A 27769-nucleotide genomic window follows, 5' to 3' on the forward strand; every position below is an offset into this window, starting at 1 on the left:
CCAGGCACAAGACACAAGCTATAATCGGCGACGCCCATAGTCCAGCACGACTATTTAAAGGCCGTGGGCGTGACCCAGCCTCCAACCAAATTACCAGCTAGATTAACCCCGAGCAAGCTGGATAAAGTCTAGCCGACGCCACTGAGCGTGTAGTGGACGTATGTGGAATTACCGCTGTCTGTCGGATGCCCTAGTGTGAACAGCGTCCGACATGACAGTTATTTTTGTAAAAAAAAAAATATTTAGCTGCCAAATGTCACAGGCTGGTTAATTCTCATGTAGAGGTGCCAAATAGAGTATGCAAAGTATAAATGTCACGTTGGATTATACACCATACATGATGGTACTAAAGCACAAGGAACTAAATGAAGATTCCTTTTAGGGGTCTGGTCTGGGGTCTGATTTATTTTTGGGGCCTGGTCGGGTCTAATTTTCCATTCTGATCTGAGGTCTGGTTACTTTTAGGAACTGATGTGATGTCTAATTCATTTTAAGGGCCTGGTGTGGGGTCTAATAAATTTTAGGGGTCTGGTATGGGGTTTGATTCATTTTAGGGGCCTGGTCAAGGGATTGAATACATTTAGGGGCTTGGTATGAAGTCTAATTCATTTTAGGGGACTGTTTAATTGTAGCTGCTTGGTTTGGGGTCTAATTCCTTTTAGGGGCTTCGCCTAGGTTCCGACTGATTTTCAAGTATGATTAATTCCAGTTTGGTTTGGGGTCTGCTTTTTTTTAGTCTAATCTGGGATCTACATAACTTTAGGGGCCTGCTCTGGGGTCTGAATAATTTTAGGGCCCTGGTCTGTACTCTGATTTGTTTTGGGTCTGATTAATTTTAGGGGTCTAGTCTAGGGACTGATTTATTCTGGGGTCTAGGATCTGAATAATTTTAGGGGCCTGATTTAATTTTCTGTTCTGGTCTGGGGTCTGGTTACTTTTAGGAGCTGGTGTGAGGTCTAATTCATTTTAGGGGCCTGTTCTGGGGTCTCATTCATTTTATGGAAACTGGTCTGGGATCTGATTAATTTTAGGGGCCTGATTAATTGTGGCTGCTTGGTCTGGGGTTTAATTCATTTTAGGGTTTTGGTCTAGGTTCCGACTGATTTTCTGGTTTGGGGTCTGGTCTGGGATCTAAATAACTTTAAGGCCCTGGTCTGGGGTCTCATTCATTTTATGGAAACTGGTCTGGGGTCTGATTAATTTTAGAGGTCCAATCTTTGTTTTGGGGTTTGGAATCTGAATAATTTTAGGGGTCTGATTTTAATTTTCCATTCTGGTCCGGGGTCTGATTCATTTTAGGGGTCTGATTTGGAGGCCGATCGATATTTCCATTCCGATCTGAGGACCGAAAGGTGTCATTCATTTTCAGGGATCTAGATCAGGGTGTGACTTAAATTTAGGATTCTGGGCTGGAGTCTTAATCAGGGGTGCGGTTTGGGGTTTGAAGGAATTTAGAGGTCTGATTAATTTTTCTCTCTCACGACTACTAAAAAATCATTCTGTAAGTAGCTGTGTGAAGTCTGCAGACTGTTTACAAGGTGACATCCTCATTTTGGCCCTCTATAAAATGACAACTGGCCTCATGTACTTTCCTTCCATCTACACAGAGGACCTGGAATCCCAATATAACCGCCAGGACCCATCTGCTCTACCAGCACCGATAATACTCTCCAGCTGTGTAAGAGTTAAAATCCCCGAGCTGCTTTCTGTCCTGAATACCGCTCATGCGCACTACTCTCCTGCTGCTCCAGCGAACGTGCCAGGTGCACGACGCTCATTGGACAATCGCTTCCGTCTAAGCCACGCCCTTTAGTAACAAGCCTTCTGCCGTTGCGATTGGTTGCTATGTAAACATTTCAGAGCAAGATGGCGGCGCCCAGGAGAGTTCCGAGAGCTTCTCAGCACTACGTGGGTGACGTGAGGAGACAGCTTCGTCACGGTACTGTGTGGGACCCCGTGGGGCTGACTTTACATTAGGGTACTGTGAAGCGTCCTGACGGCTGTATACAGGTGATCTCTGCGTCACTAACTAGGTAGTGAATGTGGGAAGTGGCGCCAATACAAAGCACTGGCATTCCAGCAATATTATAATTCACTGCTTTATTAACACCTTCAGCCGTTCTTGAGATATTAACACTTTTTTTGTTTACGGCTCGTTGCTGTGGAGACCGACCACCGTCTCTGATAAGCATTGTTTTGAAGCTGGAGCGTGCCGTTACCTCCTAATCACAGCCAGCCTCAGCGCAGCGCTTACAGGCTGGCTGGCAGCAGTGGTGGTCGGTCTCCTAGGCAACAGAAAAAAAAAATCTTAATTTTTTAATAAATTTCAAAAGTTTTTCCTTTGGCAAGAAAGATCCAACAATATCCATCTAAGCCTTTAGTAAAATAACAACTTTGTAGCATCTTTTGTCAGCTCGGCACTGTGCGCTCCTCTGTTATTCCTCCTGGAAACGGATGAATAAGGGCTCATGCGGACGTCCATGCAACACGGTCCAAGCATGGACCACCGAGCACGGACTGGCCGGGGGTCTCACGACCTGACAGCTGCATATAATTCTATGAGGCTCAGATCAGGAGACCCTCGGCCAGTCTGTGCACGGACGTCTGCGCCAGTCCTGACCTGACGACTAGTGGTTACCGTGCTACTTGTTATTAGGATGTATCTGACACGGACGGCACTGACTGGGCAATGGAAGAGTGTGGGGAAAATGGAGGAGCCTTCCCTCAAAGGACTCGCTCACTAACCACTGATGGATAGGTGCATGCGTTTAAAGGGGGTTTCCACTACTGTTAGGGAGCAGTCAGACGGCCGTATAAATCAGAGCGAGATCAGAACACAGTGCATGGACTGTCCGGCAGCTCTCTCCACAGATCCATGTAGTTTTATGCAGCTGCCTCGCTCGGGTCAGGAGAGCCGCTGGCCAGTCCCTGTACTGCATTCCGATCTCCGTCCGAGTTATATGGCCGTCTGACTGCGCCCTATTATTGCCTGGCACCCCCACATTTCGCCCCCGGCAGTGGTCGGATGGAAATGGTGTATGAAGCAGAGCAGTACAGCTCCATACACTGTGTAATGCCATCTGCCGTGTACTGCAGATCAGCTCTCATTTACTCCACACATAAGATCGGCAGCTGTTTCGTCTGGCTTTGTACTATGTCTGGGCACCTGTGCTTCACGTGATCACATCATATTAGTGATATCATTCATCTTAGGGCTCTATAGAGATCTTAAAGGAATTGTACCAAGTTCCTAACCTATTGGTTATTAGAGATCCGACCGCTGGGACCCCAGTGATCCCAAGAAGGGGAATCTTTCTCTCTGGACTCAGTGGAGGTTGAGCTCGTACCACCACTCCATTCATTCTCTCTATGGGACAATCAGAGACAGCTGAGTATTGCGCTCAGCTACCTCTACCTCTGTATCATACAGAAGGGGTCCTTCATATCTCATGATCAGTGGGGTCCTTCATATCTCAGGATCAATGGGGACTTTCATATCTCAGGATCAGTATGGTCCTTCATATATCAGGATCAGTGGGGTCTTTCATATCTCAGGATCAGTGGGGTCTTTCATATCTCCGGATCAGTGGGGTCTTTCATATCTCATGATCAGTGGGGTCCTTCATATCTCAGGATCAGTGGGATCCTTCATATCTCAGGATCAGTGGGGCTTTCATATCTCACGATCAGTGGGGTCCGTCGTATCTCATGATCAGTGGGGTCCTTCATATCTCCGGATCAGTGGGGTCTTTCATATCTCAGGATCAGTGGGGTCCTTCATATCTCAGGATCAGTGGGATCCTTCATATCTCAGGATCAGTGGGTCTTTCATATCTCACGATCAGTGGGGTCCGTCGTATCTCATGATCAGTGGGGTCCTTCATATCTTAGGATCAGTGGGGTCTTTCATATCTCAGGATCAGTGGGATCCTTCTTATCTCAGAATCAGTGGAGTCCTTCATATCTCAGGATCAGTGGGATCCTTCATATCTCAGGATCAGTGGGTCTTTCATATCTCACGATCAGTGGGGTCCGTCGTATCTCATGATCAGTGGGGTCCTTCATATCTTAGGATCAGTAGGGTCTTTCATATCTCAGGATCAGTGGGATCCTTCATGTCTCAGGATCAGTGGGATCCTTCTTATCTCAGAATCAGTGGAGTCCTTCATATCTCAGGATCAGTGGGGTCCTTCATATCTCAAGATCAGTGGGGTCCTTCATTTCTCAGGATCAGTGGGGTCCTTCATTTCTCAGGATCAGTGGGATCCTTCATATCTCAGGATCAGTGGGGTCCTTAATATCTCAGGATCAGTGGTGGTCCCAACTATCAGATGCCAGCGATCAATCAGTGATTCGCTTTTCAATTTTTGGGGGTGTCAATGAATGATTTAGTATAACCCCAGTTAAGACTTTCCTATTAATCTGACACAACAGTAGAACTGTATGATCCTTGTTAAAGGGCTCTGTAGAGACTTTTCACCTGGTAAAACTATTGCTTTGAGACCACAGACTTCCCCGCTGTGGTGCTCTCACATGTATCAATGATTTCAAAGAATAATTGTGACTCAATTTGCAATTTTAACTTGTATCTGTAAGGATGGTTTACATGCTCACTGAACACACAGGGTGAAAGAACCTTGAATTTTGTCTGTCCTTTCACATAAAACCTGTAGAAAAGCAAGAACTTGCTGCTTTCTTTCCTCACAACTATCTGCTCTTTGTGCACATAACAGTCCAGGAACTGTTACAAATCTCATTCATTGTATCTTGCCATTCACTCTTTAGCTGTATTCTGCCAGCACTATAGGTTCTTGAATTAGCTTTTCATCTCGTTCCGAGCATGCATTGCTACTGCCATTTTCCATTGATTTTGCTTGATGTGAACTGAAAGCCCGCCTCACCCTTATGACAGTATGCAATATGATAGAGGGGAGAGCAGGAGCAGAAAGACAAAGACCCCACTACCACTTCCAGTAGAAAGTCAAAGATCAGCCCCAGCGTTCTGTAATTCACCTGCCTTGACAACAGGCAATGCTCTGCAAGAAAGGCAGGAGAGAAACAAGTATTGGAAATCTTTACATCTGCAACTATAGGCGCCTTGATATCTACATGGAGCACCATCATTTGAAAATCCCACCCAATGCAGACCTTGCCTTCAAACTTTTTTTTTTTCTCCCTAAAATTTCAGTATGTAAAATAATCAATCTGTCATGATCCAGTCCGGGGTTTGTTTCTGATTATTCTCTCTCCGGCATGGTCATGCGGGGGTTAATCTTACTTGCCTCGTTTTGGGATCTGTCTGGCTATTTCAGTCCGCTGTTACCTGCAAGCAGTGTCAGTTATAGTTCCTGTCTCTGGCTTGATCAGCTGACCGGTTATACCCTGATTTATCCTCTGCCCGTTTACCTGGGTCCCGTTCCTGTGTTCCCCTGTGACTTCGCTCGTTGTAGTACTCGCTCTCTGTGTTGTGATCCCTTGGTATTTGCCTCGGCTTGTCCTCTGACCTGTTTGACTGTCTTGCGTCTCTGGCTTTCCTGCTCCCGATCGGCTCTGACTTCTTTGGTTTTTTTCTGACCACGTGTATTACTTGAACCCCTGGTACTTCATTCCCTCTCCGTTGCTGACTCTGCTTTTTCTGACTACTCTTTCGCCACCTAGTGGCTCCTACCTGCTGCTCTGTGATTTTACTGTGAGTGTACCTGTTTTCCTTCACCCACACCCCCTGGTGGAGGTTGTGTGCTATTGTGCTGTAGCAGGCATTACAATCATTTATCATGAGCCGTATGCATTGAACTTCACCTGAGTTTATGAAAAAAAACCCACAAAACCTAGTATTTTTGTACGACTGCTAATGGCTCTAATGGTCCTAGCTAGGTCACAGCCATTACAGGAAAATCTGTTGCTACGATTTTCCGCATACAGAATAGCAGGTATGAAATCGATGGAGACATGATCACGCTAACGGTCCCCAAGGATGCAATTAGCTTCCAACAACAACCATTTGCAATTACAACCCGCTAGATGGCTTAGATGTGCCCTGCATCTGACTTCTGTTGAGGAGAAGAAGCACGGCAGTGTGAGCAATGGCTCAGGAAAATCTGACTAAGGTAGCTCTAAGGCTAAGCTCAGACGAGTGCTGATGTTATAGGACGCTCCAGATCCGTAAATTGCGAACATGACTGGCGCCGTGTGCTGCTCTGTTTGCTCATCTGTACATCAGGCGAGTACCCGAGCTGCCCGCTGCTACGTGCACTAGTCTGAACATGAAAGACAACCAATAATTGATAGTGAATTGGTGGTAAATATCTCATCTAAGACACTCTCTGATACTGAACTTAAAGTATTATCCAGGGGTTTATCATTCTGTCCCTCTAGTAATCCTGACTGGTTTTCTTTAGAAATAGATTTACATACCTTTTTTAGGAGGTTGAGGTTGTCAGCATTTTTTGCAGAGAAAATGGATGATGCCAGTTCAGTGCCGGATAACCCAATGGGGGGCTTTTCTCTATGTGAGGTGGGGTTATATAAAAAAAGTGATTTTTTGCCACCTTGTAAAAATCATTTTATAGAGTCCTACATTGAACTAGTACAGAGAGATATGGACACTTTGAAAAAAACTTTCAAACCCCCTGGATATCAAAACATGACCTCATTGGATAGGAAGGTTTTGAATACTTTGGCAGAGAACACCTCAATAACCATCAAACAGGCCGACAAAGGCGGGGCGGTGGTTATTATGGACAGCTGTAAGTACAGAGCAGAGATTTTACGCCAGTTAGAGGATCATTGTGTATATGAAAGACTGTCTTGTAATCCCACTGCTCGGTTCCAGAGAGTTACAGCTTGTGGTCAGTGACTCCCTAGCCATGGGACTCATTGACCACAAGCTGTCTGAATATTTGATTGTTGAGACCCCGGTGGTACCTGTACTGTATGTACTACCTAAAATCCACAAGGATCTGATGAACACTCCCGGGAGACCGATAGTCTCAGGGAGGGGTTCTTTATTTAACAAAACGGCTATTTTTTTGGATCGGGTACTACGTACATATGCTGTGTCGGCACGGTCATATATCCGTGACACAAATGACTTCTTGAATAAAATAGATGATTTGACTATTTCTGGATCCACCATCTTGGTTTCATTCGATGTTGTATCGTTATACACATCGATTGAACATGAGAAGGGACTTGATGCTGTGTCATCTGGGCTGTCGGGCTCTGACGTGGCCCCAGAGTGTGCACGGCTTGTCCTCACACTGCTGGAGCTCATCCTCAGGAGGAATTATTTCCTTTTTGGGGATGAGTTCTATTTGCAGTTAAGGGGTACCGCCATGGGGTCCAATGTGGCCCCAACTTATGCTAACATCTACATGGCGGTATTCGAGGACAGGTACGTGTACAATTCCAACCTCTGGCGCCACGTCAGAGCTTGGTGGCGTTATATAGATGACATTTTTGTGGTGTGGGAGGGCAGTCTAGTGGAACTAGGACAACTACATGAATATTTGAATGGGATTTACCCAGAGTTGCAGTTTACCTTAACACATTCGGCTACCCAGATACAATTTCTTGATACACTTGTATATAAGGAAGCGGATAAATTGAGAACTGATATCTTTGTCAAGAATACTGACAGGAATAATCTACTGTTATTTGATAGTAATCACCCAAGGAGAATGGTTAATTCTCTCCCTTGGAGCCAATTATTGAGGGTACGGAGGATAATATCGGATGATTCCATAGTAGAGAAACGTCTGGGCGAGATGTGTGGTAAATTTGCGGCTAGGGGTTATCCCAAAAAGGAGTTGGTGAGATACAAGACGAAAGCCTCATTGCTGTCACGAGATGCAATTCGTAAGAAAACCCCATTGAAACGGGTTTGTGAGCGGATTCCATTTGTATCCACATACAATTCAGCTAGTAGTAGGGTTGACAGGATTTTAAAAAAACACTGGTCATGTCTCCAACATGGTTTACCGTCTGTCTCAGCCTTTGGTAACTATCCCCTGATGTCTTATCGAAGGGGACGTAACCTGGGGGACAAATTGATTAACTCAGACATCGGGACGTCTAAAGTGTCTATCCAACAGACATTAAGCACACCCCGGAATGGAAATTTTCCTTGCCTGGGTTGTGCTTGCTGTAATAATCTACTAAAAGGTGAATTTTTCCATCATCCTCATACGGGAAAGAAAATTTTTTTGAGGGGGCGGTATACATGTACATCCAGCTATGTGGTCTACATGATTGTTTGCCCATGTGGCTTGGTGTACGTGGGAGAGACCACAATGGAGGTGAAGGCTCGCATTAGCAAGCATAAAAGCACCATTAGAACAGGCCTCACTGATCTCCCGATTCCCAAACATTTTATGGATAATAGGCATTCAGTTAATCAGTTGCGCTTTAGAGTGATAGATAGTGTCCCCATTCTGAGAAGGGGAGGTGACAGGTTGACACTGCTTAAAAGGAAGGAGATGAGATGGATTTATGAGTTGGGGTCCTTACAACCTAGGGGTTTGAACCTAGATTTTAATTTACAAGTATGTGTCCCCAAGGGTTAACCATGTTTTTCCTTGTTGGTGTCGTGTTATCATCAGTATTATTGTTTTTAACACACTTTTTATGTATTTTATTCTCCCTGATAGGTTGCGACAGTCGGTGGACAGATTAGAGTGGTATGGATATTGCTTTTTTTAAAAATTGTATCTTCTACACAATGAGGAACACATGGAATTTGTGTGTCTGACTCTGATCTATTTTTTCACCGACTGCCGTATTATGGGGTCATGGGCTATATGTGGTTTACTCTGTTTTTGATCGATTACAGAATATATTTGTCAGCTGTCTTTACTTTTATACATCTTCATCCCATTTCTTTGAAATATTAAGGTTGCTGCTTGATCGCGGTCGTGTAGGTGCGTGCCTATGGGTGACGTGCGCATCCTTCCCTTAATTGTCCACCTCGTATCCTACGATGGGGACTCTTTGGAGTGGGGATGTGCCGGCACCCAGGGATTACGGTATCTGCGTGACACGCGATCTATTGCCAGTATATTTGTCCAGGTTACCTTGGTTACCATCACCAGTCTTGGTCACGTGGGTTCCTGGTGGGGAGTGGCCTCCGCTGCTCCGCTTTGCATGTCTGCGCCACAGTCATGTGGTGTGGGCGTGCTGGGCTGATGCTGCGCCTGCGCTCCCGCCGTGTGATGCCTGCAGGACCTATGACCCGGTGGTAGATCTGGTGCGATGTACGCGTCTGTGATGCAGAGGTATGGAGGTACTATGTAACACAGCGATCGATTGGCCTCCTGGGCAGCGCAACTTATATAGGTTGCTGCTATTTGTTATATGTTCTTTTGGCGCCGATTTGTGCTAGTATGTGATTGGCTCTGCAACCATCCTCATACGTATGGACATTGGAGGAATATTACTATGGAAACGGAGATGCTTTGCTTCCATTTGCTGACCTGAAGATAAACAGATTACCGCTTTTGTGTTTATGATCTTATATTTACATTACCTATATGGGAATTATGTTTTAATGATATGTATTCACTGTATTATTACTTGATGTGTATTTTGTGTTTTTTTTCTAAAAAATTGATAGCTGGATGGTGATTGGTGCCCTGCGTGGCGTCCACAGTATATAAGCCAGCCTGTTTGGTTAAGATGTATGCTTGAAAAAGACCACTTTTTGTGGTCGAAACGTTGCTTTACCATGGCTCAATAAACTTTTCATTTTGATTATCACACCCAATTGGAGCGCTGTTCATCTGTTGGAGGCTGGTCATGTGTGCTGTGACCCCACATAGACTTGGTGTCTGTGGGGGAAGTTGCTTGTGTGCATTACCCCATAGAGGTAACCTCCCACATCCCTACAAACAGCATAATGGCCCCCACAACGCCCTACAAACAATATAATGTCCCCCCACATCCCTCCAAACAGTATAATGGCTCCCAAACTGCTCTACAAACTATATAATGGCCCCCCACACATCCCTCCAAACAGTATAATAGCCCACACACTGCTCTACAAACTATATAATGGCCCCCCACACATCCTTCCAAACAGTATAATGGCCCCCACACTGCCCTACAAACGATATAATGACCCCCCACACCGCCCTACAAACTATATAAGGACCCCCCACTGCCTTACAAACAGTATAATGGCCCCCACACCGCCCTAAAAACTATATCATGGCCCCCACAGCCCTCCAAACAGTATAATGGCCCCCACACTGCCCTACAAATGATATAATGTCACCCCACATCCCACCAAACAGTATAATAGCCCCCACACTGCCCTACAAATGATATAATGTCACCCCACATCCCACCAAACAGTATAATAGCCCCCACACTGCCCTATAAATGATATAATGGCCCCCCACACATCCCTCCAAACAGTATAATAGCCCACACACTGCTCTACAAACTATATAATGGCCCCCCACACATCCTTCCAAACAGTATAATGGCCCCCACACTGCCCTACAAACGATATAATGGCCCCCCACACCGCCCTACAAACTATATAAGGACCCCCCACTGCCTTACAAACAGTATAATGGCCCCCACACCGCCCTAAAAACTATATCATGGCCCCCACAGCCCTCCAAACAGTATAATGGCCCCCACACTGCCCTACAAATGATATAATGTCACCCCACATCCCACCAAACAGTATAATAGCCCCCACACTGCCCTACAAATGATATAATGTCACCCCACATCCCACCAAACAGTATAATAGCCCCCACACTGCCCTACAAATGATATAATGTCACCCCACATCCCACCAAACAGTATAATAGCCCCCACACTGCCCTACAAATGATGTAATGTCACCCCACATCCCACCAAACAGTATAATAGCCCCCACACTGCCCTACAAATAATATAATGTCACCCCACATCCCACCAAACAGTATAATAGCCCCCACACTGCCCTATAAATGATATAATGTCCCCCCACACATCCCTCCAAACAGTATAATAGCCCACACACTGCTCTACAAACTATATAATGGCCCCCCACACATCCTTCCAAACAGTATAATGGCCCCCACACTGCCCTACAAACGATATAATGGCCCCCCACACCGCCCTACAAACTATATAAGGACCCCCCACTGCCTTACAAAGAGTATAATGGCCCCCACACCGCCCTACAAACTATATAATGGCCCCCACAGCCCTCCAAACAGTATAATGGCCCCCATACTGCCCTACAAATGATATGTCACCCCACATCCCACCAAACAGTATAATAGACCCCACACTACCCTATAAATGATATAATGTCCCCCATAGCCCTCCAAACAGTATAATGGCCCCCACACTGCTCTACAAACTATATAATGGCCCCCCACGCATCCCTCCAAACAGTATAATGGCCCAACACCACCCTACAAACGATATAGTGGCTCCCCCACAGCCCTCCAAACAGTATAGTGGCCCCCACACTGCCCTACAAATGATATAATGTCACCCCACATCCCACCAAACAGTATAGTAGACCCCACACTGCCCTATAAATGATATAATGTCCCCCCACAGCCCTCCAAACAGTATAATGGCCCCCACACTGCTCTACAAACTATATAATGGCCCCCACGCATCCCTCCAAACAGTATAATGGCCCAACACCACCCTACAAACGATATAATGGCTCCCCCACAGCCCTCCAAACAGTATAGTGGCCCCCACACTGCCCTCCAAACAGTATAATGGCCCCCACACCACTCTACAAACGATATAATAGCCCTCCGAACAGTATAATGTCCTCCACACAGCATGTGAGAAAAATGGATGACACTTAGATCAAACACAGATGACCATCAGATTCAGCCCAATGATCAAAATCAACCTGTTGTGTTTTTTTTTTTTATAAAAAAACAAAAAAACAAAAAACAGATGTGTGAATTTGGCTATGGGATTGGGTCGCATCTAAAAAAAACCTGTATAATATTTAGAAGGAAGGTATTAAAGTCTCATGAATGAGTGTTGATAAGAATGTATGTTCTCTTTTTTTGGCCCATGCAAACATGCTGACGATCACTTGACGAACTCAAAACCCTTGTATATTGAATGGTCAGATTGGATCATTTATGGCGGCATAAAAATCATCATTGTTGGCAGATAGTGCCCAGACAAATGCGGAATATGCTGCTAACAACATAATGCTAAATGAGGACAGAACAATCTTATTTTTGTTGACAAATGTAAACGTGCCAGTAAGCAAGGGATTATCGACTTGTATATAGTCAAAATATATATCCACATAAATGGGGACTTGCTCCTAGCCTAGACTAATTATTGTTTGTCAAAAAAAGATAGAAAGGACCCAGAGACTGTGCAAAGTAAAATAACCAGAGTGACCCAGGGATTGTGCAAGAGACAAGTGACCCTGGAACTATGCAAAGGAAAAGTAGCTAGAATAATACATGTACTGTGCAAGAAAAAGTAAACCAGAGTGACCCAGGGACTGTGCAAGAGAAAAGTTACCAGAGTGACCCAGGGACTGTGCAGGAGAAAAGTTACCAGAGTGACCCAGGGACTGTGCAAGAGAAAGGTTACCAGAGTAACCCAGGGACTGTGCAAGAGGAAAGTTACCAGTGACCCAGGGACTGTGCAAGAGAAAATTTACCAGAGTGACACAGGGACAGTGCAAAAGAAAAGTTACCAGAGTGACACAGGAACTGTGCAAGGGAAAAGTGACCCAGAAACTGTGCAAAGGAAAAGTAACGTAGAGTGACCCAGTGACTGTGCAAGTAGCTGTTGAGGAGTCTGCCAGCAGGGTTTGACAAGTGTCACAAGTGTTAGCCCACTGTTGAGATTTATGTCAATCCTCTACCTTCGTCCATGTTGCCTTACGTAAGAACATTTGTAGCCGACAAGCATGTTACCAATCAGGGCCGGACTGGCCATAGGGCAGTTCTGGCAAATGCCAGAAGGGCCGGTGGCAGTAGTGGGCCGCTCGAGTGTGCCGCTGTCGGCACACTCTCCCCGCTGTCGGCGCACTCCCGGCCCCGCATTCAACTATACCGGCGTCATAGATGCCGGTACAGTTGAATGCAATGATGGAGGAGAGAGCGTCTGCTGACGCCCCCTCTCCCATCATTCCCCGCTCTGCCTGCCGCTGACACTGCGGGTGCACGATGACGTCATATCATCGCGCACCGGCTGTGTGACCGGGCGGGCAGACTGCGACTGCTGAGACCAGAGCCAGAGCAGCGCGGGGCAGGAGGAAAGGTGAGTAGAGTGTTTTGTTTTTTTTATCAATGAGTGATGACTGGATTGTGGAGCTATTGGGGGAAGGGGGGGGGGGCTGTGCTGCATTCCATTCTATGGGCCTCTGCTGCATTATATTGTATGGGGGCTGTGCTGCATTACATTCTATGGGGCTGTGCTGCATTACATTCTATGGGGCTGTGCTGCATTATATTGTATGGGGGCTGTGCTGCATTATATTCTATGGGGGCTGTGCTGCATTATATTGTATGGTGGCTGGCTGCATTACATTCTATGGTGGCTGGCTGCATTACATTCTATGGGGGCTGTGCTGCATTACATTCTATGGGGGCTGTGCTGCATTACATTCTATGGGGGCTGTGCAGCATTACATTCTATGGGGCTGTACTGTATTATAGTCTATGGGGGCTGGCTATATTACATTCTATGGGGGCTGTGCTGTATTACATTCTATGGGGGCTGTGCAGCATTACATTCTATGGGGCTGTGCTGTATTATAGTCTATGGGGGCTGGCTGTATTACATTCTATGGGGGCTGGCTGTATTACATTCTATGGGGCTGTGCTGCATTACATTCTATGGGGGCTGTGCTGCATTACATTCTATGGGGGCTGTGCTGCATTACATTCTATGGGGGCTGTGCAGCATTACATTCTATGGGGCTGTGCTGTATTATAGTCTATGGGGGCTGGCTGTATTACATTCTATGGGGGCTGTGCTGTATTACATTCTATGGGGGCTGAGCTGTAATGCTGGATACAGCTGTAATTATATGTTATATAGTCGTGTTACACTCCCCTCACTTCTTGTAGCCTACAAGTGTACAAAGATATTATACAGTCACCATGTGACAAGTGGGCCTGTGTGACTTCAAATGCCAGGGCTGAATTTTAGTCCCAGTCCGGCCCTGTTACCAATTAAGATAGTCAGTAACCGCCAAGCTCTTCGCCTCCATGAGTAAAATGATCTTGAACTGTCTCCTGTGTGTCCTCTGCAAACCTGCTGCCTTCCCTGAGTGGGGACACTGTATCCCACGTGGTATTGAAAGAGACGTCGCTGCCCAAATTCCCCTTCCAAGCATTTCAGTAACACGTGAATATTTGGTAAGCAGCTACGGAAAGATATGTGTCGGGGGGTTTATTTCTCCATTTCTCCATCTCTGGGGGTCCTGGCAGTGTAGCGACTCTTCGGACCGGACAGTGGGATACTTTGTAATTAGGCGGAATACATTGAATGTACAGTATATCTGGTATGTGCATGTATGATGCTGCTCAGTCCGGTGCTCATGAGACTAATATTCCCATCTAGAGCTGGATATTATCGGTACCGGCCCAAATCACCGGGCAGCTGCCACCAACAATGTGCGGATGAGAGACGGTGCAGAGAGAAGCTGTCCCCGTCCTGTCGATGGTTCTGCTGGGAAGAATGGGCCGGTGCAGGACTGCGGCATTGTAAGTCCTTGGCCCCAGAAGACTCTGATGCTCGGGCATTTAGCATGCTAATCAGGCTGTGACTTGCTAATCAGCTGATTTGTATTCTTGTAAGCGTCAGCTTTGTGCCCACCGGAGACCGGGCTGCTGTTTGGTATTCATTGGCATACTAGGTTCACATGTTTTTTTTGTTTTTTTTGCTGCAGGAGGGATTTTCAGTCCATGTCATTGCCAAAGGAAATGAAAAATCCCTATGGTACCCCTAAATGTCCTACTGCTGTCCTCCGTTTAGTTTGGCAGGAAATTTGTATTTATTTTTTTTATTGTGTTTTTGATACAAGTTTTTTCCCAGTTTATTTGAAAGGGGGTTAAACGCTGAAAGAACTGACATCCTGCAGAAAAAATCTATAAAGAAAAAAGCGTGTGTGAGATTTCAGAAATCTCATTCACTGTGCTAATATTGTAAAACTCTGCTTTATTTTTTCTACAGCAAAACCAAAGAATCGAGCCGGAGCCTAAGTTGGTTCACGTGCAAAGTGCAAGAGAGCGTTCACACTGTGACCATTTAACAGACGAAAGCTAAGAAAAAAAACTAAATGAACAGACACCCTGTAGTAAGTAAGTAAGTAAATAGTAAGGCTACTTTCACACACAGCATATTTGCTGCGTATTTTTACGCGCGCGTATTTTGCTGCTGCTTTACCTGCGTTTTTTTACGCAGGCAAAAAACGCAGCTGCTTTCACACACAGCGTTTTTTGCTGCGTTTTTTGCTGCGTTTTTTGCAGCTGCGTTTTTTTCAGCATTGTGTACTGAAAATAAAGTTTGTTTGAAAAAAAAAAAAAGGGGGAAAAAAAAAAGAGTCATTGAGGTCATTTCCTGTCTTTATGACTCAGAATACAATACACACTGGAGTTAACATCATGTCGATTCTGCCAGCTGCAATGGCCTTGAGCCAAAGACGCCTCAGCAAGCGGAACAGACATCAGCTGGGGTTTACTAACCCCACTGTCACTAACCCCAGGTTACTAGGGCAGGCGTCAGTCAGACGCCCCCCCTCGTAACCCTGTACGGTAAGGGTATGTTCACACGATCCTGATTTCAATCCTTTTTTTTCAGGACAAAAACCGCAGCTCTTGGCAGAAAACGCAGGTGCGTTTTTGGTGCGTTTTTGATGCGGTTTTTGATGCGGTTTTTTTATGCAGTTTTCTCTGCAGATTGTCTGTGTTTGACACAAATAAAGCTTTAACTGCAGTGGGGGAAAAAAAAAAGAAATGATGTCATTTCCTTGTCCAACCCTTTTCTTCTTCCATCCTCCATTTTGGGACTAAACACCAAAATGAGTGGACGTGTTTTGAATGACAGCGCTCCGCAGAGTGCTGAGCGTAGGCCAGATCACAGCCCGCGGATCCAGCTCTATCCAGCTATTTAAGTCTACGTTCACATTTGCGGTTTGCGCCGCAGCGTCGGGCGCCGCATGCGTCATGTGCCCCTATATTTAACATGGGGGCGCATGGACATGCGTCGCACTTGCGTTTTGCGCCGGCCGCATGCGTCACTGCAGCGCACGCATCCGGCCGCAGAGGACGCAGCAAGTTGCATTTTTGCTGCGTCCAAAATCAATCAAAAAAAGGACGCATGCGGCGCACAACGCAAATGTGAACATAGCCTAAGTGCCACGTATTTAAGTGCCACGTATTTAAGTGCCACGTATTTAAGTGCCACGTATTTCAGTGCCACGTATTTCAGTGCCACGTGCCACGTATTTCAGTGCCACGTGCCACGTATTTCAGTGCCACGTATTTCAGTGCCACGTATTTAAGTGCCACGTGCCACGTATTTAAGTGCCACGTATCACGTATTTCAGTGCCACGTATTTCAGTGCCACGTGCCACGTATCAAAGTGCCACGTGCCACATATTTCAGTGCCACGTATCAAAGTGCCACGTGCCACGTATCAAAGTGCCACGTATCAAAGTGCCACGTGCCACGTATTTAAGTGACACGTGCCACGTATCAAAGTGCCACGTGCCACATATTTCAGTGCCACATATTTCAGTGCCACGTGCCACGTATCAAAGTGCCACGTATCAAAGTGACTGAGCGCCGGCCCTAAAGTGAAAGTGAAAGCAGAGCGGTGACGTCACCGCTGTGCTGTTAAGGCCGGAGCTCAGTCAGTGTCAGGAAGCAGACGCTGGGGGACGCGCAGGTGAGCATGTACTGATTGTTTTTTTTACTTTTACACTGGTAACCAGGGTAAACATCGGGTTACTAAAGGTACCTTCACACGAAACGACTTTACAACGAGAACGACAACGATCCGTGACGTTGCAGCGTCCTGGATAGCGATCTCGTTGTGTTTGACACACAGCAGCGATCTGGATCCTGCTGTGATATCGCTGGTCGGAGCTAGAAGTCCAGAACTTTATTTGGTCGTCAGATCGGCGTGTATCGTCGTGTTTGACAGCAAAAGCAACGATGCCAGCAATGTTAAACATGGAGCTAACGACCTGTGAGAACGATAAGTGCGTCACCGCTACGTCACAGGATCGCTCCTGCGTCGTTCTGGAGCTGCTGTGTTTGACATCTCTACAGCGATGTAAACAGCGACGCTGCAGCGATCAGATCGTTGTCGTTCTCGTTGTAGAGTCGTTTCGTGTGAAGGTACCTTAAGCGCGGCCCTGCGCTTAGTAACCCGATGTTTACTCTGGTTACCCGGGGGCCTCGGCATCCTTGGTCGCTGGAGAGCGGTCTGTGTGACAGCTCCCCAGCGATCAAACAGCGACGCTGCAGCGATCGGCATCGTTGTCGCTATCGCTGCAGCGTCGCTACACACACACACACACACACACACACACACTCTCACACTCACACTCACACTCCATGCTGCTTCACTGGGGGGCGGGGGCTTCCCTCTTCCTGTCCGACGTCACGTCCGGTCCTGGGTGTCAACCCCTCCGTACAAAGACGCCGACACCCAGGACAAAGGCGCTGTGTGTGCACGTTAATATGGGGCCCTAGGGGGATACGCAGACACGCCGCTGCGTAAAGAATTGACATGTCAATTCTTTTTATGCCGGCGTGTTTGCAGACAAAAGCGCCGCGTTTTTTTGCGGTGTGTCTGAACGGCAAAGTGAATTTCTCATTCACTTTGCCGGCAGACGAAAATGACATTGCGCATTTTTGAAAAGCGCCCGCAAAATAGCGCTCAAAAATGCGCTATGTCTGAAAGTAGCCTAATTGTCATGCTACTGCTGTGCAGTATAGCGCAACCTCCACCAGGGGGTGCTGGTGAGGAAAGAGAGGTTGCACACACAGCGCAGCAACACTGAGCTGCACCACAAGGTGGCGAAAGAGTGGTCAGACAAGCAGAGTCAGCAACAGTCAGGAGCAGAAGTACCAGAGGTCACGGCAGTACACGTGGTCAGAAACAAGCCAGGGGGTCAGCAACGATCGAAAGTGGATAAGAAAAAGACAGAAGCAGGTCCGAATACAAGCGAAGTTAAAACCAGGGAGTCAACAAACTTACAGGGAAACACTGAGTCAGGACAGACAGAGGGAATAAACAGACACGAGGCAAGTCAGGGACCACAGCAGGACTAAGGATATACCAGAGTCAGATACACATGCCAAAGGCAGAACTATAGCTGTCACCGCCTGCAGGATGCGGCAGAGCTAAATAGCAAACCTGAGACCATACTGAGGCTGAGAAAAGTTAACTCCTGAAATGACCAGACCAAGAACATGGAAAGAACCCGGTCTGGATCATGACAGTAATAGTACATGAAAATAACATAGGGGGCTTAGTTAACAACATTATTTGGATCAAAAAGCCTAAAAGCCATCCCTCCCCAACAAGGTGTACCTCCAGGTTCTATCCTGCCTCTAGTATTAAAACCTTACCTTGTGTCAGTCTTACTCTGGGTATTTGCTCATTTTGTTTTTTTATCTTGGGAAATGGCCACAAAGTGACCGTGCTCCTACACATTGCATTTATACCAATTTATGATCCGGCTCATTTATTTGGTTTTGCTGTCGTTTCTTGCTCTTTGTACAAACAGGGGCGTTTATCACCCTTTCCGATCTAGGCATTTTCAGTTTCCCATAGACGGGTGTCTGAACAGTCGGGCCTGGTTCCTGCTCGGCCCTTTTATTCACACTGAGGTCGGCTGACTCATGGTAAGGTTTTAATACAAGAGACAAGATAGGACCATCCCGATTGGGTCACCTTGTCGCGGTGGGATTACTTTTACTCTTTTGGATCACAATAGTGTTAACCAAGTACCGTATGTTATTTACTTGTACTATTACTACTTATTTGCTTACTACAGGATATATGCCCAGTTTATTTTTATTTTTTTCTTGGGTTTTGTCTTTTATTTTTTTATATGTGTGAGCAAGCCCTTATTGTCTTCAGCCATAATGTTATGTCGACAGCCCTGCAGCCAAAAAGTGAGCTGAACGACTAGTGCCTTCTACTCGCTGAGCGCTGTCAATGTGATGTCAGCATTGCAAACAATAAAAGGTATTGGGAGCAGCTCTGGACCTGGGGAGGATGAGTAATGCTTTTTTTCAAATTTATTATTATTTATTTATTTATTTATTTATTTATTTTTTAACCTGTGCCTGAAGACAAGGCTTTTCCAAAACCCAGAAAACCCCTTTCATGTCTGCCCCTGCCACTATAAGGATACTATAAGAAGACGACAAGTTACATGGCGGCTCTTTTATGTATTAAGCATTTAACAAAGCGATCCGTTCCGTTCTTTGTTATAGAAAGTATCATGGTGACCGCGCAGCTCTGCCCCGAGTGAGAGATGTAGAAAGAAATGATTAGAACATTAAGAGGATTGGGCCAAACTAAACTTTCGACTGCAGCTGCTGCAGCGTTTCAGCTCCGTCCAAAAGAAACAGTGATGACTCAGAGATCGTCCCTTCGCCTCCGCAGAGTCCAGCGGCCGCCGTCCTGCTTACAGAGGCTGACTTCATACCCCGGCCTAACATATCGCCATCCGATACAGTGACCGAAAACAAAAAAGAACCTTTTAAGACAGCGTGATGTAAACGCTCCGTCTTTGTCTTGGCAGACGTCTAAATTGACATTTGGTTTGAAAAAAATACCCACTGATTAATATGGAAGTAATGTCACTTATGGGAACGGTGCAAGCTGCCACTTTGTAGGCTCTTGGCAATGTCTTAAGAAATAAGTGTCAGGACAGTTTTTTAATGGAGTGGATGTGATCATTTCATTATTTATATTACATTGGGTTACTTCGGTCAGTTATATGATATTAAGTCCTACTGGGAGGCAAGAAACCAATACCAGTGATCTCATGTTTTGTTAACTGTGGCAGCTATGGGACATCCCCAGGATGCCACCGAAGGATGTAAGGCAAGGAAATCCGTCCTAGTACCACTATCCCATGAGTGCTGTGAACAGTGGCGTAGCTAGAGTCTGATAGACCCCTGTGCAAAATTTGGAACCGGGCCCCCACCACTATGTTGGTCAGATTTATGTGAACTTGTAGCGTTCTAGATCCTATAAAGACATTCGTGTTTGCTCCCCTCCCCTGTATAATAATGTCCTTTTTTGCTTTTCTTCTTGTAACCAACCGCTGCACGATCAGCTCTATCCTCACCTACTGTATTCTCACCCATCCCTTGTAGATTGTGAGCCTTCGCGGGCAGGGTCCTCACTCCTCCTGTACCAGTTATGACTTGTATTGTTCAAGATTATTGTACTTGTTTTTATTATGTATACCCCTCCTCACTTGTAAAGCGCCATGGAATAAATGGCGCTATAACAATAAATAATAATAATAATAATAATTGTAATAATCTCCCCAATCCTGGGCCCCTTACAGGTATAATGTCCCTATCCTGATATAATGTCCGTGTCCTGGCATAATGTCCTCTATCCTGGTATAATGCCATCTATCCTGGCATAATGTCTCCCATCCTGGCATAATGTCCCACATCCTGGTATAATGTCCCTCATTCTGGTATAATGTCCTTCATCCTGACATAATGTCCCCCATCCTGGTGTATTGTCCCCCATCCTGGTGTATTGTCCCCCATCCTGGCATAATGTCCCCCATCCTGGCATAATGTCCCCCATCCTGGCATAATGTCCCCCATCCTGGCATAATGTCCCTCATCCTGGTATATATGTCCCCATCCTGGCATAATGTCCCTCACTCTGGTATAGTGTCCCCCATCCTGGCATAATGTCCCTCTTCCAGGTATAATGTCCCCCGTCCTGGTATAATGTCCCCCATCCTGGTATAATGTCCCCCATCCTGGTATAATGTCCCCCATCCTGGCATAATGTCCCTCATCCTGGTATAATGCCATATATCCTGGCATAATGTCCCCCATCCTGGCATAATGTCCCCCATCCTGGCATAATGTCCCCATCCTGGTATAATGTCCCCCATCCTGGCATAAAATCCTCCATCCTGGTATAATGTCCCCATCCTGGTATAATGTCCCTCATCCTGGTATATATGTCCCCATCCTGGTATAATGTCTCCATTTTGGTATAATCCCCCCATCTTGGTATAATGTCCCCAATTCTGGATATGGGTCCGAGCCCCTTGTGTTCTTCTTCTCCCCTGCAGTGCGTCGTCCTCTTCTGTAGCCTGCGCAGGAGCTGACAGCTGAATTCGTTATGGGCAGCTCGTGACTTCACTTCCGTGTGCCGCGTGTCACTGGCAGGTCGATGTCTGCTGCTGCCCCTGATTGGCTGGCAGCGTGTATTGCAGCGCAGGGAGCCCCACGGGCCTGGTGGCGTCACACCCTCTGCGACCGCGATTGTTATGTCCCTGACTGTTAGCCTGCTCCTTCTGGGTCTTTGATCCTTCTCATGAGGATGAACGATCTTGCACAAATTACTTCTCATCCAGAAAAGAAGAAAGCTGCTTCTCATGTGCCACCCATTAGAGGTAGCGACGTCCCTTTAAATGATCACTTTGATATCAACACATTTTGCATGAATCAACAGGAAAAGGAAATACAAGAATCTTTGTAATATATCTTATTAGCAAAATTTGCTTCTCTTCACTTATGAGCCACTTCTCCCCCCCCCACCTCCTAAGCGCATCATCTACTGGTAAAAATGGCTAAAATCTATCTTGGTCAAAATAAGACAGACTGCCAGCTCACTGAGGTATCAGATTACAGTTGTCTACTGAAGCCTATGAAGAGGGGACAGATGGGTAGAATGAAAAGCAAAGGAAATGAGAGAGGCCGCTGCTTTATCTCTCCCCAGTGCTGGATTCACAGCTACACTGCTCTGTTCTGCTGTATAATGTCCTCCATGCTGCTGCTACTTCCGGACATGTGCTACATACTTTCTGGTTTTGTTTCCCGATACGGCAGCACACGTCGCGCCTAGGAGTCTAGTAGGTAACCATAGGGACTCTACCGGTACTGTACCGTTCATTTACCGTCTGCGCGGACCCTACATCTGTGGTCATACACTAAGTCATTAACGGGGTCATCCACTTCTGGACAATCTCTGATTAATAGCCCAAGGGTGCAGCATAAAATTAAAAAAAAGGCTACACCCTCTACTTGCCTCCCGAATCGGTATGGCAATTAGTAAGGAGAGGACGAACCCTACAGCGGGTGAAAGGAGACATCTGCTTGTGCAAAATGGGGATCTGAGAGGTGAAGGAGGGAAAAAGTAAATATACAAGATAATTTAACTGTAGAAGAAAAGTGTGGTGAGGAAGTGTGGGGCAGAATCCAGAGAAGAGGTGCAGCACAAGAGAAATCCTAGCTGAGGAGCCGACACTGGCCAGGAGAAACTCCCGTATAGGAAGGTCGGTCACATAAACACCATGGGTATATAGACATCATTTTTTTTTTAACCCTCATTCTTTTTTCTTTTAGGTTATGGAATTTACGTTTATGATAATTCATTTTTCCGCTACGAGGGTGAATGGAAAGGAGGCAAAAAGCACGGTAAGGTGAAACGACCTATTCCCCCAGTGTGTCATTGTGAGACTCTGCACTATATTTCCATCGCTGACTGTCTGGGAACCGCACGTTATTACACAGTATATCAACATAATGTACGCCACGTTAAAACTACTGTCACTGCTTTACTCACCCTTCCAGGGCCAACACTGAATCTCCACCGCTGCCCTGTGTTGCTTGTCTGCAGCGCTGATTTCCTGACGACAGCGCTGCGGCCGATCACTGCGCTTAGCGACTCGTGCTGTGTGCATTTGTAGAGTCGGATGCAGCGCTGTCAACATGACGTCAGTGCTGTAGAGAACAACACACTGGGGCAGCTGGACCCAGGGAGGGTAAGTAAGGCTTTGTTTTTACACTGAGCGGCACTCCGGGCAGTAGTTTGCTGAATATGGAAATCCCATGGTATGGTATGGTGGTTAATTGTAGCCTACACCAGGGACTCTCCAGCTGTTGAGATTGGACAACCCCAAGCTAGGCTCTGAGATGAGATGCTGGGAGTTGTAGCTTCTCAAAGTGTTGAGCAAAAAGATTCACCGGACCCTGGTCCACCAGCCATATTGGTAGCCGGTGATCGCCGGACCAAAACCCCCACCGCTTCAGAATAGTAGGGTCCGCGTGACGCTCGTCGTGCTGCAAAGTGATAGCTCTGTGGGGCCTACTAATCGTCAGGTAGAATGTTTGTAGGTCTCTGGTCCGGAAGCCACGGACTACCGATGTGGCCACTGGACTAGGTTCCGGCAAATCTTTTAGCTCAACCTTATCTGGAGACCATTGGTGCAGACTAGAGTAGGTGGGCGTCCAGGTGTCCATTCATCGCTTCTAGCGGAGGGCATCGGTGGCTTGGAGAAATGGTCGCGCAGGACTGAAGGGGTGGAAAATAATTCAGCTGTCAAGAAAATGCAGAATCCAGAGAACTCTAAGGATCCCCCCCAAAAGAAGGTGGGAAAAACCGCTCTAAGCGCTCGAGTTCTCCGCATTAGCGGGAATCCCACAGTGATTGTGTAATAAATAGTTTACAGAGCCGCTCATTAGAGGCGGTAATGTCTCGCACTTATCCCTTTTACCGCAGGTCACGGGAAGCTTTTATTCAGAGATGGAAGTTACTACGAAGGGGAGTTTGTGCGCGGAGAGATTGTCGGCAGCGGTCTGCGTTACTGGGCAGCACAGGGTGAGTTCCTGCGGCAGTCACGGACGGCTGTCAGCGTCTGTCGGGGAGGGAGCGGTCAGAGTTTCCATCACAGACATGAATTTTTATGGTTTCCATATCTGAGGCACTTGATGCCCTGCCGGGTGCTGAATTTTCGGTATGCAGAATATTTTATGAAGGACTACGGAGAGAAAGGCTCTGGTGGTTTCCGGCTTAATTTTGATCGACATTTTTGGCAGCACTTAATCCTTAATTCTGACGTCTGTGTTTTTGGTTTCCCCCCCAAAAAAAACGATGTTTCCTACCTTTTGGCTGGAAGTTTTCCTCCATGTGCAACCTGCTCTTTATCAGTGCCAGTGGGCATTATTATAATATTAATATTAATTATTATTTATATATTTTATATTATTATTATTATATTTTATATATATATATATATATATATATATATATATATATATATATATATATATATATATATATATATATATATATATATATATATATATACACTCACTGGCCACTTTATTAGGTACACCTGTCCAACTTCTTGTTAACACTTAATTTCTAATCAGCCAATCACATGGCGGCAACTCCGTGCATTTAGGCATGTAGACATGGTCAAGACAATCTCCTGCAGTTCAAACCGAGCATCAGTATGGGGAAGAAAGGTGATTTGAGTGCCTTTGAACGTGGCATGGTTGTTGGTGCCAGAAGGGCTGGTCTGAGTATTTCAGAAACTGCTGATCTACTGGGATTTTCACGCACAACCATCTCTAGGGTTTACAGAGAATGGCCCGAAAAAGAAAAAAAATCCAGTGAGCGGCAGTTCTGTGGGCGGAAATGCCTTGTTGATGCCAGAGGTCAGAGGAGAATGGGCAGACTGGTTCGAGCTGATAGAAAGGCAACAGTGACTCAAATCGCCACCCGTTACAACCAAGGTAGGCCTAAGAGCATCTCTGAACGCACAGTGCGTCGAACTTTGAGGCAGATGGGCTACAGCAGCAGAAGACCACACCGGGTACCACTCCTTTCAGCTAAGAACAGGAAACTGAGGCTACAATTTGTACAAGCTCATCGAAATTGGACAGTAGAAGATTGGAAAAACGTTGCTTGGTCTGATGAGTCTCGATTTCTGCTGCGACATTCGGATGGTAGGGTCAGAATTTGGCGTAAACAACATGAAAGCATGGATCCATCCTGCCTTGTATGGAGCATCTTTGGGATGTGCAGCCGACAAATCTGCGGCAACTGTGTGATGCCATCATGTCAATATGGACCAAAATCTCTGAGGAATGCTTCCAGCACCTTGTTGAATCTATGCCACGAAGAATTGAGGCAGTTCTGAAGGCAAAAGGGGGTCCAACCCGTTACTAGCATGGTGTACCTAATAAAGTGGCCGGTGAGTGTATATATATATATATATATATATATATATATATATATATATATATATATATATATATATATATATATATATATATATATATATATATATATATTTATTATTATAATAATAATAATCAGGGTGGGATCAGCTTATGGGGGTTTCACTCTATAGATTTCATTGAGGATGTCATACAGATGTGTGGCGTGTCCATTAAATCCGGGGCACAGGAAGATTTTTGCTGCATACACACAAAAATGTAACATTACCCCAATTTATTATTAGTTGTGAATATTTGTCCTGATATCAATGGCTGGAGATTGTGTGGGGAACTAGGGTGATGGCGGGATGTGCACTCGGTGGTGGACCCCCAAGGGAGACGGCAACCAGTCACTGCTTTGGCCAAAGTCTACACATACAGGTCTAGGGTGGGATCGGAGCAGACTGTGTGGTGGGCTGCATTCTACTAAAACTCTTTCCAATTTCTGCACACTCATACCCCCATTGGCCCTCCGCTGGTGGGTTGTGCTTTAGTCGCACGCGGGTGGGCAAATTTCAAACTCACCGCTGCTCACTATGCATCGAGCGGTGACTGAAAGCTGCACCGGCCACGCCTGTATGACTGAAAGCCGGAGGCTGCCAGGAGGAACGAAGCTCATTTCCTCCCAGCAGTGGGGCTCTCAGTGCCGCACGGCTTCAGAACGCTATTAATCTGGAGCTTATGTGGTAGGTGCTCATGCACATTACAGGCTGTGTCAATCCAGTGATGTACATGGAGGACGGAGGCATCATGTCGAAATGGTGTCAGCTGATACAATCTAACAGGAACAGCACTGATTGGACAGTGTCTGTGTGCGGGGACAATTGCCGACCAATGATATCCCAGATGTGCTCGATGGGAGACAAGTCTGGAGACGCTGCAGGCCATGGTAGCACGTTTAGGCTGCGCAGGTTGCTCACAGGAGCACGAGGCCTGGGGTTGCAGCGGATTTTCCAGTTATGATTTGCAACAGAATTTCACCGACTCTGCAGATTGGAAATAATGGCGCAATACTCTGATCGTGGCACATTGTACTTTGTATCTACAGGAAACATCTATTCTGGGGAATTTCAGGACGGCGAACTCCATGGGCACGGAGTAATGAAATACAAAGATGGCGGAACATATGAAGGCGAATTCGTGCTCGGGAGAAGAGAAGGTGAGTGATGAATGACATTTATATTACGGTATTATTTATTATTCTTGTTCTTATTATATTCATATGAGTAGAAATAGAAGCGTAGCAATACTTGTTTTTATATTATGAAGTATAGAAGAGAGCCTTAGGCATCTCATAGGGATTTTTTTTTATAGATTGCAATTTTGCCGTCTTCTAATTTGGCATTTGGTAATCCAGAAATTGCCACTGTCCTGTGCCTGTATGTAGCACAAAGTCGCGAGGTTATACAGTCAGACGCAGAAGAGCGGTAGTATTGTAATACAAACTAAGCAAAGACGTAACAAGCAGTTACAAATGTAAAAAAAATAAAATAAAATAAATAGAATAATAAAACATAAACATAAAGGTTTTAATGACACCCTTTCCAATCTGAAATAAACAAATATATATATATATATATATATATATATATATATATATATATAGCAATATTTTATTGTCGTAATCATACTGACCCAGAATATAAATAAACCCCCCCAAAAAACAATGGTGGAATTAACTAATTTACTAAAAATTTTCATCACGTTTGGATTTCCTCCCCCATTTTTCATTTCATTATATGGTGAAATGAATAGGATCATGCAGAGCTGAATCTTTTCCAGCAGAAAACAAGCTCTCATGGCTTACATGTTGAGTTAAAGGGAATATGTCAGCAGGTTTTTGCTATGTAATCTGACTGCAGCATGATGTAGGGACAGAGTCCATGATTCCAGTAATGTATTACTTAGTTTACCGGGTGCAGCATATGTGATATAATCGCTGTTTTGTCTGCTGCAGACCTAGCAGAGCTCAGAATGCGGAGCTCTGTTTAACCCCGCCCACTCTACAGATTGGCAGCTTTCTGTGTATTGACAGAGCTGCCAATCAGTAATGGGGGCGTGGCTGGACTAGGAAGCACATGAGACCTAGTTCTGTAGTGATAATCTCCTGCTGATAAAACACTGATTGGATTGAAACACCAACACAACCCAGTAAGTGACACATCGCTGGAATCAGTGTCTCTTCCCCTACATCTTTCTGCTCTCAGATTGCAGATCAAAAACTGCTATAAATTCCCTTTAGAAAAAAACCCATCATAACTATAAGAAGACGATGAGGAAAAAATGGAAATGGAAAAATGAAAGTTGCCTGTGGCCTTAAAGGGATAACAAATGTTGGCAATTTGAGATGTCGCTGTGGAGGGTGGTTACGGTTATATTTTATATTCGTATATAATTGTCTGACTATCCTGGGATCAGGACGTTTCACGCTCCTTCATCTACCAGACGCAATTCACACCACAGTTCAGCTGGATTACCTGGTGGAGGTCAGGGGAATGGGCGCCATCGCTGGTATTTTGTGGTT

At 45.7% G+C, this 27769-nt stretch overlaps 1 protein-coding gene across 7 annotated transcripts in view; it reads left to right on the forward strand.

Annotated features, from left to right (window-relative positions):
• Positions 1-1821: 1821 nt before the first annotated feature.
• The window catches only part of MORN1 (MORN repeat containing 1), a 401375-nt gene continuing 375427 nt past the window's right edge, over positions 1822-27769 (forward strand). For 3 of the 7 annotated variants that reach the window (XR_013213208.1, XR_013213209.1, XM_077250079.1), the window contains exons 1-4: positions 1822-1939; positions 22585-22656; positions 23741-23839; positions 26294-26404. Coding sequence is in view for 5 of the 7 variants with exons in the window: in XM_077250079.1 (XP_077106194.1) it covers positions 1867-1939; positions 22585-22656; positions 23741-23839; positions 26294-26404 (355 nt within the window). In the remaining 2 variants the exon portion in view is untranslated. Of the gene's footprint in view, positions 1940-1991; positions 2011-8648; positions 8679-14572; positions 14712-15180; positions 15309-22584; positions 22657-23740; positions 23840-26293; positions 26405-27769 lie in introns of those variants that run through there. The other 4 variants (XM_077250082.1, XM_077250080.1, XM_077250083.1 and 1 more) reach the window with 4 other exon arrangements.

This window comes from Ranitomeya variabilis, chromosome 4 (genome assembly GCF_051348905.1).
Source record: "Ranitomeya variabilis isolate aRanVar5 chromosome 4, aRanVar5.hap1, whole genome shotgun sequence".
In the NCBI taxonomy this organism is placed as follows: domain Eukaryota; kingdom Metazoa; phylum Chordata; class Amphibia; order Anura; family Dendrobatidae; genus Ranitomeya; species Ranitomeya variabilis.